The 15,373-nt window shown below is 47.5% G+C and overlaps 1 protein-coding gene across 1 annotated transcript in view; it reads right to left on the reverse strand.

The window, feature by feature from the left end:
• Nucleotides 1–281: 281 nt before the first annotated feature.
• The window catches only part of LOC147427119 (uncharacterized), a 68,143-nt gene continuing 53,051 nt past the window's right edge, over nt 282–15,373 (reverse strand). The window contains exon 2 of the mRNA XM_086497811.1: nt 282–875. Within this exon, the coding sequence (XP_086353937.1) occupies nt 693–875 (183 nt within the window). The 3' untranslated portion in view covers nt 282–692. The remainder of the gene's footprint in view (nt 876–15,373) is intronic.

The raw sequence follows: 15,373 nt of genomic DNA on the forward strand, positions 1-15,373 counted from the left end.
ACTGAAAAAGAAAAAAGCACATATCTTAAATCTGGAACTACTGATAGGCACAACTCAACCATATACTTGCAACTTTGACACTAACCTATATGTAGTACAAGGGGCTTGTCTCGATGCAGAAGATACCTCAGTTTAGGAAGGATAACTAAGGAGAAATAAACTGCATTGCTCTCCATTCCTTCCTTCTCAGCATGAAACACACAAGCAAATCTTGGCTCTGTACCAATTTGACACTAGGGTGGACACACGACTCAAGACCACAATCATTCTTGTGAAGAATAGGGCCCCAAAAAATTGAACACTCTAAATAAAGGAGTCATAATTAGGTCGCATTTGAAGCTTATCGAGATGTCCATGGGCATGTGATTCTCCACAAACTAGCTATCTTACAGCTAGGTGAACTTAGACACTTACAAAGCATAGGCAGTCCCACGAAAGCATCCACAAATACAAAATGGGTTGTTTGGAGTTATCAATAACAATGAAGACCCTACATCGAACTAAGTTGGCCGAAACACAACATAACTCAGGATAGGTGGCACACTACAATATTGATTAAGAGTGTGAGAGCAGAACCAGGTTTGGAAATTACCCCACCTGGTGACCTGAACGACTTGGAAAATCACACTCACTCTTTCTAGCACACCCACCGAACTCACCCAAAACATCAATATATAGAAAACCTGTAAGAATCATGTCTCTTTAGGTGGTTTGTCAGGTTCCTCCTCTGGCTTTTCTTCTTCTTCTTTTTTCTCTTCCTCTTCTTCATCTTCTTCCGGAGGATCAGTAGGAGGAGGCTGAGGAAGTGGAGTTTTCATTGGACTGAACTGCGGAAATATATCTGGCCGTCTTCCGGGTCGGGGTCTCTCCCATTCCTGCAGAAAGGCCAAAAGGAATTTAGACCATTACCAAACAGTTAATTGATTTCTCACTGCTTTAATTCCTTTTTGTTCAGGCATGCACCCCAATCCCCTCTTCCATCGGTGGAGCAACTGGTTGGTGATGTAACAGTGTGCGTGTGCGGAAGCGAGAGCGAGAGAGAGAGAGAGAGAGAGAGAGAGAGAGAGAGAGAGAGAGAGAGAACCCCAGAGATGGGTAGAGGGGGGAATTAGCCCCCCACTGGCTACCAGAGCAAGAGACCCTCAATACATCGTGTGAGTCTATGACTGTAACTGAGAAGTGGGTACCCTACCTAGGTGCCCAAGGGGAGGTAGGGCAATGCAATGGAAAAAAAAAACCCACCACCCAACAAGAAAAATTAGGAGTATAGAGGGCACCCGGACAAGGTGGGCGACCGGTAAGTGGACAGCTGGACAGTGCAGCGGGTGGCCAGCCCGGAGACATACTAGCCATACATGTATGCCCTAGACCTAAGTGAAGCAACAGAGTGGTGTAAATCTAACACCCCCTCGTGGCACCGGATGCTGAACAAACCAATGTGAGGCAAAGGGTGAAGATGTCACGTGACACATCCAACCCTATGTGTCCGTGGACAAGCTACAGCATGACCAGGGTTCGGTTCAGTCAGTCAAGTCTAGAATAGGAAGTGATCTGGCACTTTTGTGAGTCTTTTCGCAGACCTTGCATGTCCAGACACTTAATTTAGATGCATATCCTCCGGTTGCACACAACATGATCATCAGCATTCCCATCAGAATCCATCAGGGGAATTTTTCAGTGCATTTTCCCTATTTTTGACATTTTTCACTTATTATTTTTGATGGGAACTAGGTAGGGCAATTTTGCTAAGATAATATATAAGCAACCAATGGCTAGCACTATCTGGCAAAAGAAGAGGAAAGTGCACAGGCAAGGCCCCCCTTGCAACAGGCGTCTCCCTCTCCCTCTCAACAAGAATAGACCCCCATTCATGCTAGCGTTTTCAGCCTTGGCGGATTTCAGCAGCATACCAGCGTTTTTTATCATCCCTTAGCCTGGCATTTTCCCCAAGACCTACACTCAGCATTTTTGCTAGCGTTTTCAGATTTGGACCTTCTGCTGCCAGCGTTTTTCGTTCAGCCATATCGCCTTGCAGATCAGCCCCAATATCAGCCAGCGATTGTCCCTTTGATGCAAATTCCTGCCGCATCGGGACCATCGCAAAGAACCCCGGACAGCCCTAGCGTTTTTGCATTTACCTGCAAATCTGCCAGCGTTTTCTGAATTCAGCAATTAGCCTCTACGAACCGACCCAAACCCGCAACAGATCCTCGCCGTGACAGCTTGCCGTAGCCGGATTTGCAGCGATCAGTTTTCAGCCATTCATTTTCAGATTTCAGCCTAGTCTAGTCGTCGTCGTCCTCGCCGTCGACATCGACATAGCCATTAGATTTGCATCAGCCATTGTACCAGATTGTGCAATCAATAGTAGACCACTCTCGCCATCGAGAGTAGGGCCCTTGGAGGAGGGTTTACAACGTCTCTGGTGTCGTATTCTCTTCTCTCTCTATCTCTCAGTCTCATGCACTTTCACGCACAATGTCCATTCACTTTGTTTGTGTCCATTGCACTCTCTCATTAAGGAACGGAAAGCTCTCCCTTCCCTAAGTAAAAGGAACCTTGAGCACAGTTCGGAGCACTCATCTTGAGCAAAGTTCAACATTCACTTCCACTGCACCTTACATTGGTATCAGAGCTTTGGCAATGTTCTGTATCACTCAAGGAAAGAACCACAAGAACCACAGAATTTTTTTTTGCTTGTTGAGGTCGCACGAACCCAAGTTCACTTGGGCGTGTCGATTCCTAGTCGTGTTTTTGAAGAGTGATAGGAAACCCAAGAAAGAAGGGCTTGTCCAACCTCCCCTTTGGCCTCTTTTCACTCATTGAGAGCGGACCGTGCACTTAGCGGCCGGCCAATCAACGTGAGGTGGGAAAAAGCAACCTTGGAGTGAGCGCAAGGCCGCCAAGGGGTGCGCCCGCGAAAAAGAGTAGAACTCGAGTGAAGAGAAGATCCTTCTCTAACACAGATTGCAAGCGAAAGAAGAACCTCAAGAAACTCGAGCCCCTCAAGAACCCCAAGAACCTAAGATCCACAAGAACCGGGACCTCGGCACTCGCATGCCAAGGTCAATCAGTTGAGGAGACCCGATGGGTCAGTTGTTTGTGAGCCCGAGGATATGCGTGCAGTTGCTACTGACTTTTATCGTGAGTTATTGTCGGCTGAGCCCCAGTCAGAGCGGCAGGATGCATGCAGGGAGCAGGTTTGGGCACAGATGCCTTGTCTTGTGACTGAGGAGATGCGCCAGAGGCTAGAGATGCCTCTTCAGCTTGAGGAGCTGCACACGGCTCTTAGGGCCCTCCCTCGTGGTAGTTGTCCAAGTGAGGAAGGGCTGACTCCCAGCTTCTTCTTGGAGTACTCGGACCTGCTTGGCCCAGATCTTTGTAGTGCCTTTCAATACATTCTGCACACAGGAGTGATGCCGGATAGCATGAGTGAGGGCCTGATTTACCTCATTCCAAAGGAGGGTGGCTCCTTGGATGAGATTCGACAGTGGCGCCCCATCACCATCCTCAACTCAGCCTACAAAATTCTTGCCAAGGCTCTAAGTTTGAGGATTCAGCCACTTTTGGAGAGCCTTATACATGGGACTCGGACACGTTTTGTCAAGGAACGCAGTATCCTTGACAACATCTTCACTTTCTGGGAGGCTTCTGCCCTGGCACGGCTCCGTGGGGAGGACCTTGCGATTCTTCTTCTCGATTTTGAGAAGGCATACGACAGAGTTGACTGGGACTTTCTAGAGGACACTCTACGCAGGATGGGCTTCTCAGATGCTTGGATCAAAGGGGTGTCAGCTTTGTACAAACAGGCTCACAGTCAGGTGCTTTTGGCAGGAGGTAGAGGTGAGCGCTTCATGCTCACACGATCGGTCAGACAGGGTTGTCCTCTTGCCCCCTTTCTCTTTCTGTTCTATGCGGAGGCGATGAGCAGATTTCTAGTGTCACAGCAGGTTGGTCTGAGGGGCTTAGCACTCCCTATTCAGGGAGATGAGCTTCTGGACGCTGAGTTTGCCGACGACTCAGCCTTGTACTTAGAGGGCCAGGAGGCCAATCTACACAGATGTGCGCAGGCTTTGGAGACCTTCTGTTGTGCATCGGGCGCACTGATCAACTGGAGAAAGACAGTGGCTTTCTCGGTTGGCAGTGCTCCTGTGCCAGATTCGATGCCAGGAGAGGGTTTCAGGTGGATTCCCCCAGGGACTGCAGTTCGGTACTTGGGTTGTCAGGTTGGTTTGGACTTGTCCCCCGAGCAACAAATTGTTCCTCTTCTCCTGTCCATCAAGAGAAAGCTGTTACATTGGAGCTCAGCACGACTTTCGCTGGCTGGTAGAGTAGTAGTTGCCAACCAGGTGTTGTTGGCGACTATGTGGTACATCACTTCTTGCTGGATCTTCTCGAGTTCTTGTATCAGCCAGGTAGAGAGGCTGATCAGGAACTTCCTTTGGTCAGGTCATGACACTCAGATTGCCCGAGCCAAGGTGGCTTGGTCGGTCATCACACTTCCTTGTTCTCAAGGAGGGCTTGGGATCATTGATCCAACACAGTAGAGCAGAGCCCTTCTTGGGAAGTTCGTCGTCAGAGGACTTCTTCCAGGCGAGGAGCCCTGGAAGGAGTTCTTGCTACAGAGGCTTCGTGCCAGGGTGCCTCAATCAGGAGACCCTTGGCAACCTTCGACCAGATGGATTTTTACAGAGTTGCGCCGAGTTGGTTTGAGCAGGAGACTGGAGGACCGCTTCGCTGTGAGTTTGCTTCGATCTTGGGAGCTCTTACGGCGTGGCCTGGAGCAGAGACAGCCGACGTGCACGGAGGAGCGCCTACGGCAGCCCCTCGTCTGGAACCTCATGGTTAGCACTCAGAGAGGCCACTTGGTTGGGAGTCGGCCTCATGTTTCCTGGGGTCCCATGGCAACAGGTCCAGTGCGCTCTCTAGGTGACTGGCTAGAGTTCACAGGTTTGTCAGAGGAGGTGCAGGGTTTCTAGCTACAAGGCATGAGAGGGGTGCAGAGCATGTGTTAGGACATCTCAGAGTCAGTTCCAGCTGAGTGGCTCACGCCTCTCGAGCCAATAGCACCCCGGTGGATGGGAGCCTTCACACGACTGCAGGTTCTCATTTCAGTCAGGGCCTGCTCGGAGACTGTCCCAGCCCTGTTCTTCGAGCTTCAGGGTGGGGGACGACTACAGCGAGTTGCAGTAGAGGCCCCGCAGGTAGCAGAGTGTTGTTTCCAGAGGATCCGAGTTGTGGGCATCTATGGGAGGACTTGCGTCATAGACCCTGACCCAGCAACTCTTGAGACTGGACATTGGAGGCTATGGGCTTGGGAGTGTTGTCCATTGCCACGAGTACAGTGGGATCCTGGTGAGTGGCTATGGAGGGACCCCTTCTCTTCTGCAGACCGGCCAAGAGTCCCCTTCTTTCAGTACACTGTTCGGCTTGGACGTCATATACTTGCATCACAGAGAGAGGCCCGCCCCGCTGTAGCACGTCATTGGCAGGAGGAGGGTCTCACAGTCGAGTTCTTGGCAGCCTTTTGGCAGAGGCTGTGGGACTCCAGACAGCTGAGGCGCGTCACTCTGTTTCAGTGGTGGCTGGCTGCACACAGAGCCACAGCAGTAGGGAGTTGGCTTGTGCATAGTGGTCTCTCGGCCACATGTGCAACCTGTGACCAGTTGGTGGAGAGTCAGCGTCATTGTCTTTGGGACTGTCCCTCGGCCCAGCAGGTGTGGCTACGAGTTCTTCGGCTGATGCCTACTTTCTCCACGGCTCGACAGTACACTTGGGGGGCAGCGGCCTGGTCCACACTCACGGGCCCGGCACTTCAGTTTGAGCTATCTTCCACCAGCAGGATGATAGTGATGCAGGGGGGGCGACCTACACTTCAGCCTGCTCCAGAGCTTACTCCACAGGAGTGATGCAGTGAGAGAGAGGAGTGTTGGGAGCTCATCAGTGGCCTGACACTTTGGTTCATCTGGCGGGCTCGCTGTTTCCGCCTCTTTGAGGCTCGCCCTGTGCCACCAACAGAGACTGTTCGTGACTTTTGGCTAGAGCTGATCCATACTCTCAGAGGACAGCTTGAGGGACTACAGGGTAGCTCCGACCGCATGCGGGAGCACCGCGAGGCTTTCCTTCGACTCTGATGCCCTGGGCCTTTCTACACCATAGTCCAGGGGGTGCTCAGATGGCACTACGGTCCACCTCTGTGGCTCTTCCCTCCTCCCATCTCTTGATTTAGCCTCATTGTATATATGTTGTTTTTTCATTGGGAGAGTCTCCCCATCATGCTTGTTGTAGCCCTCTCTTGCAGAGGTGGATGTAGCCCTATGGGCAGTTTTCATTAACTAATAGAAGGATCTTTTTCTCGGAAAAAAAAAAAGATCCACAAGAACCCAAGTTCCTCATGAACTTAAGAAACAAAGAACACAATGTATGGTCATTACCCGAAGCGGAATGGATACTTCGCATGGAGGTGATGGGCATGAAAGTAGTGAAGAAGAATTTTCTCGCCATGGAGGTTTTCCCGACCCTCCCCCTTCGCCATCTACGCTCAGGATTGCACCAAATCCTATGGAGGCCTTGGTGAAATCAATGATGGACATGATGGCACGACAAGAAGCGACTTGAATTGCCTTGGAACGAGAGCGCGATGAAGAAAGAAAAGAAAGAAAAGCAGACAGAAAGGCAGCTATTGAGCGTGAGCGTGAGCAAACGCGCTTGGAAGCTGAAGCAAGACGAGAGGCCTTGGAGGCCGATTGTGAGGTTCAGAGGGACCTCCGCACTCAAGAATTGGTTCGACGGGTTCTTACCTCGAAGTCCGAACCAGCTAGAGATGTTGGTAGTTCCTCCAGTGGCACAAGCCGCGATTCGGACTCCAATACCCAGCCACAGAGGAGATCCAGTTCAGTAAGTATGATGGTAAGATGGATGCTACGGTTATTCATTCTTGGTTGCATCAATTTAATGCTTATTTTGCGACAACTAAGAAGACGGGAAATAGCAAGGTTTTGAAGACAGCTATGTGCCTTGCCAGTGATACCATCAATTGGTACCACGCATGGCAAGAGGCACAATTAGCCGCGCACCTAGAAGAAGCCGATGAATTCACGCCCCTTTCCGTCAATTGGGCTGATTTCCAAGACAAGCTCAAGGCGCGGTTTATGCCACCTCAGTACCTAGCACGATTGAAGGACGATTGGCGCGCTCTCAAGCAAATTGATATGCCAGTTATGTCTTTCTCTAATCGTGTTTTGCAGCTAGGCACCCAATTACGCAAGTCGGATGATGAGCACAAAGAGGCATTCCTTTATGGATTGGACGAGTATATCAAGTGCGATGTCAAGGTGCTTGATCCAATCGATCTCAACAAGGCAGTAGCGATTGCTCTCGCACAGGAGATGAAGCACAACAAGGGAAAGCCTAAGGAAAACAAGATTTCGACAAATACCTCTCAGAACCCTCAGAACGGTAAGAACGGTAAGAATGGTAAGAACGGTAACTCTTCTAATCAATCTTCCAATAGTCTCTCAGAAAAGAACTCTCAAAGTGAACCTAAGGGTAAGGCTAACACAATGGCTAAACCTAAGCTCACTCCAGATGAAAAGGTAGCACAAGGAATTTTAGGAGGATACATCACGCCGGAAGAGCAAAGCACTTATTCTAAGCAAGGTCGTTGTTTTCATTGTCACATTAAGGGTCACATAAGAAGAACATGTCCCAAGCTTGAATCGAATGAATCTAAAGAATCCACAGAACCCCCTTCCTCTGTCAATGCAATAAATGACAACACGAGTGTGCCACAAGTTTCTCATGACCCTCCCATTGATGAGTCTCTCATTCAATGTTATGGTCATATGACAGGGCAACGTTTTGTTATATTGTTTGACCCAGGCAGTATGCATGATGTGATTAGTCTCTCTCTTGTTGAGAGAGCTCGCCTAGAGGTTAGTCAAAAATCTCCTCACGAGGTCTCTGGCTTCGCTCCCGGTATGGACTCTCTCATCACGAAAGAGTGCCTTGATGTGTTGTTTATAGTTTAACAAGCTGCTTTCCGTAGACTCTCCTCTCTCAGGATGTGATATGATTTTGGGCATTCGATGGTTTCGTGAGCATAAGCCTCTCATGGTCGAAAAATACATTCACTTTCAATGCCAAAAGTGACTCTCCTTGTCATTCGTGGAGAGCAAGTTGTTCATTCTCCATCTCTCATTGCTAATGTGCAGGCGAAGATTGAACGGATTCAGGAGAAGGAGACTCTCTCGATCTCGTCTTCTCCAAAGCATGACACCCAGGATTTGCATGATGATAAGCATGATGATTTGAATGACAATGACAAGCATGATGGTTTGTATAAAGATGATGTGATTGTACACAAGGATAATGTATTAGTTGATATTTTTTCTAGTGAAGCTAACCTCATTGCAGATTCGATAAATCACGAAGAACCGATCTTGGCTTTCGAGTCGAGGTCCACAGCACCTCCACACGAAGATTCGGTTGATCAGGAAGAACCAATCTTGGCTCTCGAGCCTAGGTCCAAAGAATCCCTTCACGAAGAACCGATCTTCACTCTCGAGCCTAGGTCCACACAGGAAGTACTATGTGTTCGAATGATTCGTCAGCTCACATTGTTCGAGTGTTTCATTCGTGATCGTTTCCTGTATTTTAGTCAGCGTCTTTATGTGATCCCTTTTCCTAGGCATGACATATTCTACATTGAGCACGTTTCACTCATGAATGAGCACGGATGTATGCGGATTCTTCATGAAAAGCTGAAAAGTATGCATTCAAGGAAGTCACATTCCATGTCTCTCCCTTGGCACGACATAGTTGTAGAAAGAGCACAAGAAAGTATGAGCACCAAGCATGGGCATTTCCGTTGTGAATTGCCATAGTTGATTAATTTAGATCAGCAAGACAAGATTCGATCTCATTGTTTGCGTGTGTATGATGAACAGTTTGGCACTCCGTCTATTTGTTCATCTACATTGCATGCACAATCTTCGAGGAAGACGAGATTTTCTTCACTTACTTTACATGGAATGGGTATGTTCATGTTTTTGTGTTGAAAGTGGTTTCAGGAATTTTCAGCCATGAAGATTCTTGAAGAAGGAAGAAGCATGACTCTAGACGCAATTGAAGCATTGAAGGAGCCACAGAAGACTTTGCGTCGCTTTTGACGCGGCCCAAAGAAGCAAGCATTGCAGACCTTTATGAAGTTCAAGTACCACACGACCCACACATCAGAGTGGGCCGGCGAAGAGTCCTTTCCAGGATTCCGGATGCTATTGGCGATCTCCCTCGACGCCATACAGTTCAGTACCAATACCTCACTTTGAAAAGGAGGGGATGTCACGTGACACATTCAACCCTATGTGTTCGTGGACAAGCTACAGCATGACCAGGGTTCAGTTCAGTCAATCAAGTCTAGAATAGGAAGTGATCTAGCACTTTTGTGAGTCTGTTCGCACACCGTGCATGTCCAGACACTTAGATTAAATGCATATCCTCCGGTTGCACACAGCGTGATCATCAGCATTCTCATCAGAATCCATCAAGGAAATTTTCCAATGCATAAAAATTATTTTCCCTATTTTTGACATTTTTCACTTATTATTTTTAAGTGACTTTTGTTGGGAACTAGGTAGGGCAATTTTGCTAAGATAATATATAAGCAACCCAAGGCTAGCACTATCTAGCAGAAGAAGAGAAAAGTACACAGGCAAGGCCCTCCTTGCAACAGGCGTCTCCCTCTCCCTCTCAGCAAGAATAGACCCCCCTTCATGCTAGCGTTTTCAGCCTTTTTTTATCAGCCCTTAGCCCGGCATTTTTCCCAAGACCTGCACTCAGCATTTGTGCTAGCGTTTCCAGATTTGGACGTTCTGCTACCATCGTTTTTGGTTCAGCCATATCGCCTTGCAGATCAGCCCCAATATCAGCCAGCGATAGCCCCTTTGATGCATATTCCTGCCGCATCGGGACCATCGCGAAGAACCCCCGGACAGCCCTAGCGTTTTTGCATTTACCTGCAAATCTGCCAGTGTTTTCTGAATTCAGCAATTAGCCTCTACAAACTGACCCGAACCCGCAACAGATCCTCGCCGTGAGAGCTTGCCGTAGCCAAATTTGTAGCAATCAGTTTTCAGCCATTACGATAGCCATTCATTTTCAAATTTCAGCCTAGTCTCGTTGTAGTCGACATCGACATAGCCATTAGATTTGCATCAATTGTACCAGATTGTGCAATAATAGTAGACCACTCTCGCCATCGAGAGTGGGGCCCTTGAAGGAGGGTTTACAACAGTGCATTAAACCTATTTTCCCTATTTTTGACATTTTTCACTTATTATTTTTAGGTGACTTTTGTTGGGTACTAGGTAGGGCAATTTTGCTAAGATAATATATAAGCAACCCAAGGCTAGCACTATCTGGCCCAAGAATAGGAAAGTGCACAGGCAAGGCCCCTGTAAGGTGCAGCGGAATGAATGTTGTATTTTCTCAAGATTAGTGATCTTTATTGCTCAAGGTTCCTTTTAGTTCTTAGGGAAAGAGAGAGCTTTCCGTTTTATGGAGTGTGCTATGATCACGAACAAAGTGAGTGGATATTGTGCGTGCAAGTGAATGAGACTAAGAGAAGGAGAGAGAAGAGATACGACACCAAGAGGTTGTAAAACCCTCCTCCGAAGGCCACACTCTCGTCGGCGAGAGTGGTCTATTCTTTGATTGCACAAGGTGTACAATGCATATGCAATGGACTGATGCAATGGGACTATGCCGATGACGACGGTGGTGATGACCACGGTGACTTGATGGCTGAAATCTGCGGACTTTTATCTGCTGATTTTCATGGTCTTCTTGGTGGCTGAAAATGACTGCTTCTGGCTGTTTTCATGGCTGAAATTGACTGTCTTAGTCGGGGCTGAATGGATGATCAAAAACGCTGAATGACCTGCTCTTTAGTCTGCGTTTTTGGAGATGTTGCCTTGGCTGAGAACGCTGGCACAGCACCTGCTGAAAACGCTGAATCTGGGGGTCTATTCCATGCTGAAAACGCTGCAATGGGCAGCAGTTGTTAGCGTTAGTGGTTTTACTGAATCGCTGAAGGAAATGCTGATCATGCAGATTGTCTAGCGTTAGTAAAAACGCCAGGGCTGGCTGTGCTTGCTGAGGTCAGAATCGCTATGGCTGGTCTGCTGCTGATGGTTAAAACCGCCAGGCAATGGAGGACATAGAGGCGATGCTGGATCTAGGGAAACGCCAAGGAAGTGGGAGGATGGCGATGTTGATGCTTGAAGATGCTAGGGTGCTGAGGGGGGGTACTGCTGAGAAGTTGCCTGTTGAGCGGAAAGCTCCTGCTGCCTCTTCTGCCAGAAAGTGCTAACTTGGGTTTGCTTATATATTAACTTAGCAAAATTGCCCTACCTACTTTTGTTGGAAAGTCACTTAAAAATAATAAGTGAAAATACCAATAAATAGGAAAATAGGCTAAATGTTGTGTGCAACCAGAGGATATGCATCTATGTTAAGTGACTGGGAATGCACAGTCTACGAATAGACTCACAAAAGTGCCAGATCACTGCTAATCCAAACTGACTTGACTGAACCCTACTGTGGTGTAGCTTGTCCACGGACACATAGGGTTGGGATGTGTCGCGTGACATCCCCTCCTTTTCAAAGTGAGATACTTGTACCGAACTGTATGGCGTCGAGGGAGATCGCCAACAACATCCGGAATCTTGGAAGGGACTCTTCGCCAGCCGACTCTGCTGTGTGGGTCGTGCGGTACTTGAACTTCATAAAGATCTACAACGCTTGCTTCTTTGGGCCGCACCGAAAGCGACAAAATCTTTTGAATCTCTTTCCTTGCTTCAACTTCTTCTAGAGTCCGGCTTCTTCCGTCTTCAAGAATTTCCATGGCTGAAAATTCCTGAAACAATCTCCAACACAAAACCATGAACATACCCATTCCATGTAAAGTGAAGAAAAAAAATCTTGTCTTCTCTAAAGACTGTGTATGCAATGTCGATGAACATAGAGACGGAGTGACAACCTGTTCATCAAACACATGCAAACAATGAGATCGAATCTTTTCTGTTTGATCAAAATCAATCAACTGTGGCAAATCACAATGGAAATGCCCATCCTTGGAGCTTATACTATCATGTGCTCGTTCGGAAACTGTGTCATGCCAAGGAAGAGACATGGAATTCGACTTCCTTACATACAAACTTTTCAGCTTTTCACGCACAATCCGCATACATTCGAGCTCATCCATAAGAGAAACGTGCTCAACATACAATATGTCATGCCTAGGAAAAGGGATCACATAACGATGCTAACTAAAATACAGGAAACCTTCACGAATGAAACACTCCAACAATGCGTGCGTATCAATCATGTGAACACATAATACTTCCTGTGAGGGTTCCTTGGACCAAGGCTCGACAGCCAAGATCGGTTCTTCGGGATCTATCGAATCTTCTTGTGGAGGTTCTTTGGACCTCGACTCGAAAGCCAAGATCGGTTCTTCGTGATTGATCGAATCTACAACGAGGTTAGCTTCGCTAAGAAAAGCATCCACTAACACATCATCCTTGTGAAAAATCACATCTTGTTCATGCACTGCATCATGCTTGTCTTTATCATCCAAATCATCATGCAAATCATTAGCATTCAAATCATCATGCTTCTCATAATCATGCTAGTTCTGTGTGTCATGCTGTGGAGAAAAAGAGATTGAGAGAATCTCCTTATCCCGAATCCTTTCAACCTTGTCCTGCATAGTAGCAATGAGAGATGGAGAAGGAGCAATGTCGTCTCCATGAAAGACAATAGGAGAGTCACTGTCGGCATTGATAGTTATAGTGTTAGCCTTAAATTTCATGAGAGCGTCATTATCACGAAACCATCGAATAGCCAAAATCATATCACATCCTGAGAGAGGAGAAACAACAAATCTTCTAGTGAAGGCAGTCTGTTGAATTGCAAACAACACATCAAGGCATTCCTCGGTGATAAGAGCGTCCATACCAGTACAAAAGCCAGAGACCTTGATAGGAGATCTCAGACTAACTTCGAGGCGGGCTCTCTCAACAAGAGAGGGGCTGATCACATCATGCATACTACCTGGGTCAAACAATATGACAAAACGGTGCCCCGACGTGCGACCATAACATTTAATGAGAGAATCATCAATGGGAAGGTCCTGAGAAACTTTGGGCACAATCGTGTTATCATTCATTGCATTGACAGATGTAGTGGGTGCTGTGGGTTCTTTAGATTCATTCGATTCAAGCTTAGGACAAGTTCTTTTTATGTGGCCCTTAATGTGACAATGAAAACAACGACCTTCTTTAGAATAAGTGCTTTGTTCTTCCGAAGTGATGTATCCTCCTACAATTCCTTGTGCTACCTTTTCATCTGGAGTAAGCTTGGGTTTAGCAGTTGTGTTAGCCTTACCCTCTTAGATTCATTGGAAGAATTCTTTGTTGAGATACTGTTCGAAGATTGGTTAGAAGAGTTATCATTCTTACCATTCTTACCGTTCTGAGGAGTCTGCGAAGTACTTGTGGAAGTCTTGTTCTCCTTAGGCTTTCCCTTGTTGTGCTTCATCTCCTGTGCGAGAGCAATCGCTACCGCCTTGTTGAGATCGATTGGATCGAATACCTCAACATCGTACTTGATATACTCGTCCAATCCAAAAACAAAAGCCTCTTTGCGCTCATCATCCGACGTGCGTAGTTGGGTACCTAGCTGCAAAACACGATTAGAAAAAGACATAACCGGCATACCATTTTGCTTGAGAGCGCGCCAATCGTCTTTCAATCGTGCGAGGTACTGAGGTGGCATAAACCGCGCCTTGAGCTTGTCTTGGAAATCAGCCCAGAGAGGGGCGTGAAATCGTCGGTTGCCTCTAGGTGCGCAGCTAGCTGTGCCTCTTGCCAGGCGTGGTACCAATTAATGGCATCACCGGCAAGGTACATAGCTGCCGTCAAAACTTTGCTATTGCTTGTCTTCTTAGTTGTCGCAAGATAAGCATTAAATTGATGCAACCAAGAATGAATAATTGTAGCATCCATCTTACCGTCATACTTACTGAAAATCAACTTTTCTGTAACTGGATGGTTGGGATCCGCGTCGTGGCTTGCGCCACTTGACAAACTTCCTCGATCTTTGGGTGGTTCGGTCTTCGAGGCTAGGACTTGGGCAATCAATTCTTGAGTGCGTAGCTCTCGTCGAGCTTCACGCTCGGTCTCCAAAGCCAATCTATGAGCGGCACGATCGGCCTCCAATGCTGCGTTTTATGCTGCCGCATCTTCCTTCCTTAGTTCTTTTCTTGCGTCGCGCTCGCGTTCTAAAGCAAGGCACTTGTCTTCATGTCTATCCATCATGGCCATCATCTGCTTCATCATTGCCTCCATAGGATCTGGCGTAGATGGCAAAGGGGGAGGGTTGAAGAAATCATCTCCGGGTGGGGACGAGTCTCCGTCGCCTCTCTCATGCTCATCACCTGTATGCGAAGTATCCATTCCGCTTCAAGTGACGACCATGCACTATGATCTTGGGGTCTTAAGCTCGCGAGGAACTTGGGTTGTTGAGGGTCTTGACGTTCTTGAGGTCCTTGATTCGTGAGAATCTTGGGTTCTTGAGGTTCTTGAGTCTTGAGGGACTTGGGTTCTTGGGGTTCTTGAGGTTTTCTTTCGCTTGCAAATCGCGTTGGAGAAGGACCTTCTCTTCACCCTAGTTCTACCCTTTTCTGCGGGCGCACTCCTTGGTAGCCTTGCGCTCACACCAAGGTTGCTTTTTCCCACCTCACGTCGATTGGCCGGCCGCTATGCACGGTCCGCTCTCAATGAGTGAAAAGATACACAAGGGGAGGCTGGACAAGCCCTTCTTTCTTGAGATTCCTATCACTCTTCAACAAAACAAGATTAGGAATCGCCACGCCCAAGTAAACTTGGGTTCGTGCGATCACAACAAGCAAAAGAAAATTCTTGTGGTTCTTGTGGTCTTTCCTTGAGTAATGCAGAACGCTTCCAAAGCTATGATACCAATGTAAGGTGCAGTGGAATGAATGTTGTTTTTTCTCAAGATTAGTGATCTTTATTGCTCAAGGTTCCTTTTAGTTCTTAGGGAAAGAGAGAGATTTCCGTCTTATGGAGAGTGCTATGATCGCGTACAAGTGAATGAGACTGAGAGAAGAGATACGACACCGAGAGGTTGTAAAACCCTCCTCCGAAGGCCCCACTCTCGTCGGCGAGAGTGGTCTATTCTTTGATTGCACAAAGGTGTACAATGCGTATGCAATGGACTGATGCAATGGGACTATGCCGATGACGACGGTGGTGATGACCACGGTGACTTGATGGCTGAAATCTGTGGA

Source organism: Adiantum capillus-veneris, chromosome 24 (genome assembly GCF_014529385.1).
Source record: "Adiantum capillus-veneris isolate H3 chromosome 24, ASM1452938v2, whole genome shotgun sequence".
In the NCBI taxonomy this organism is placed as follows: domain Eukaryota; kingdom Viridiplantae; phylum Streptophyta; class Polypodiopsida; order Polypodiales; family Pteridaceae; genus Adiantum; species Adiantum capillus-veneris.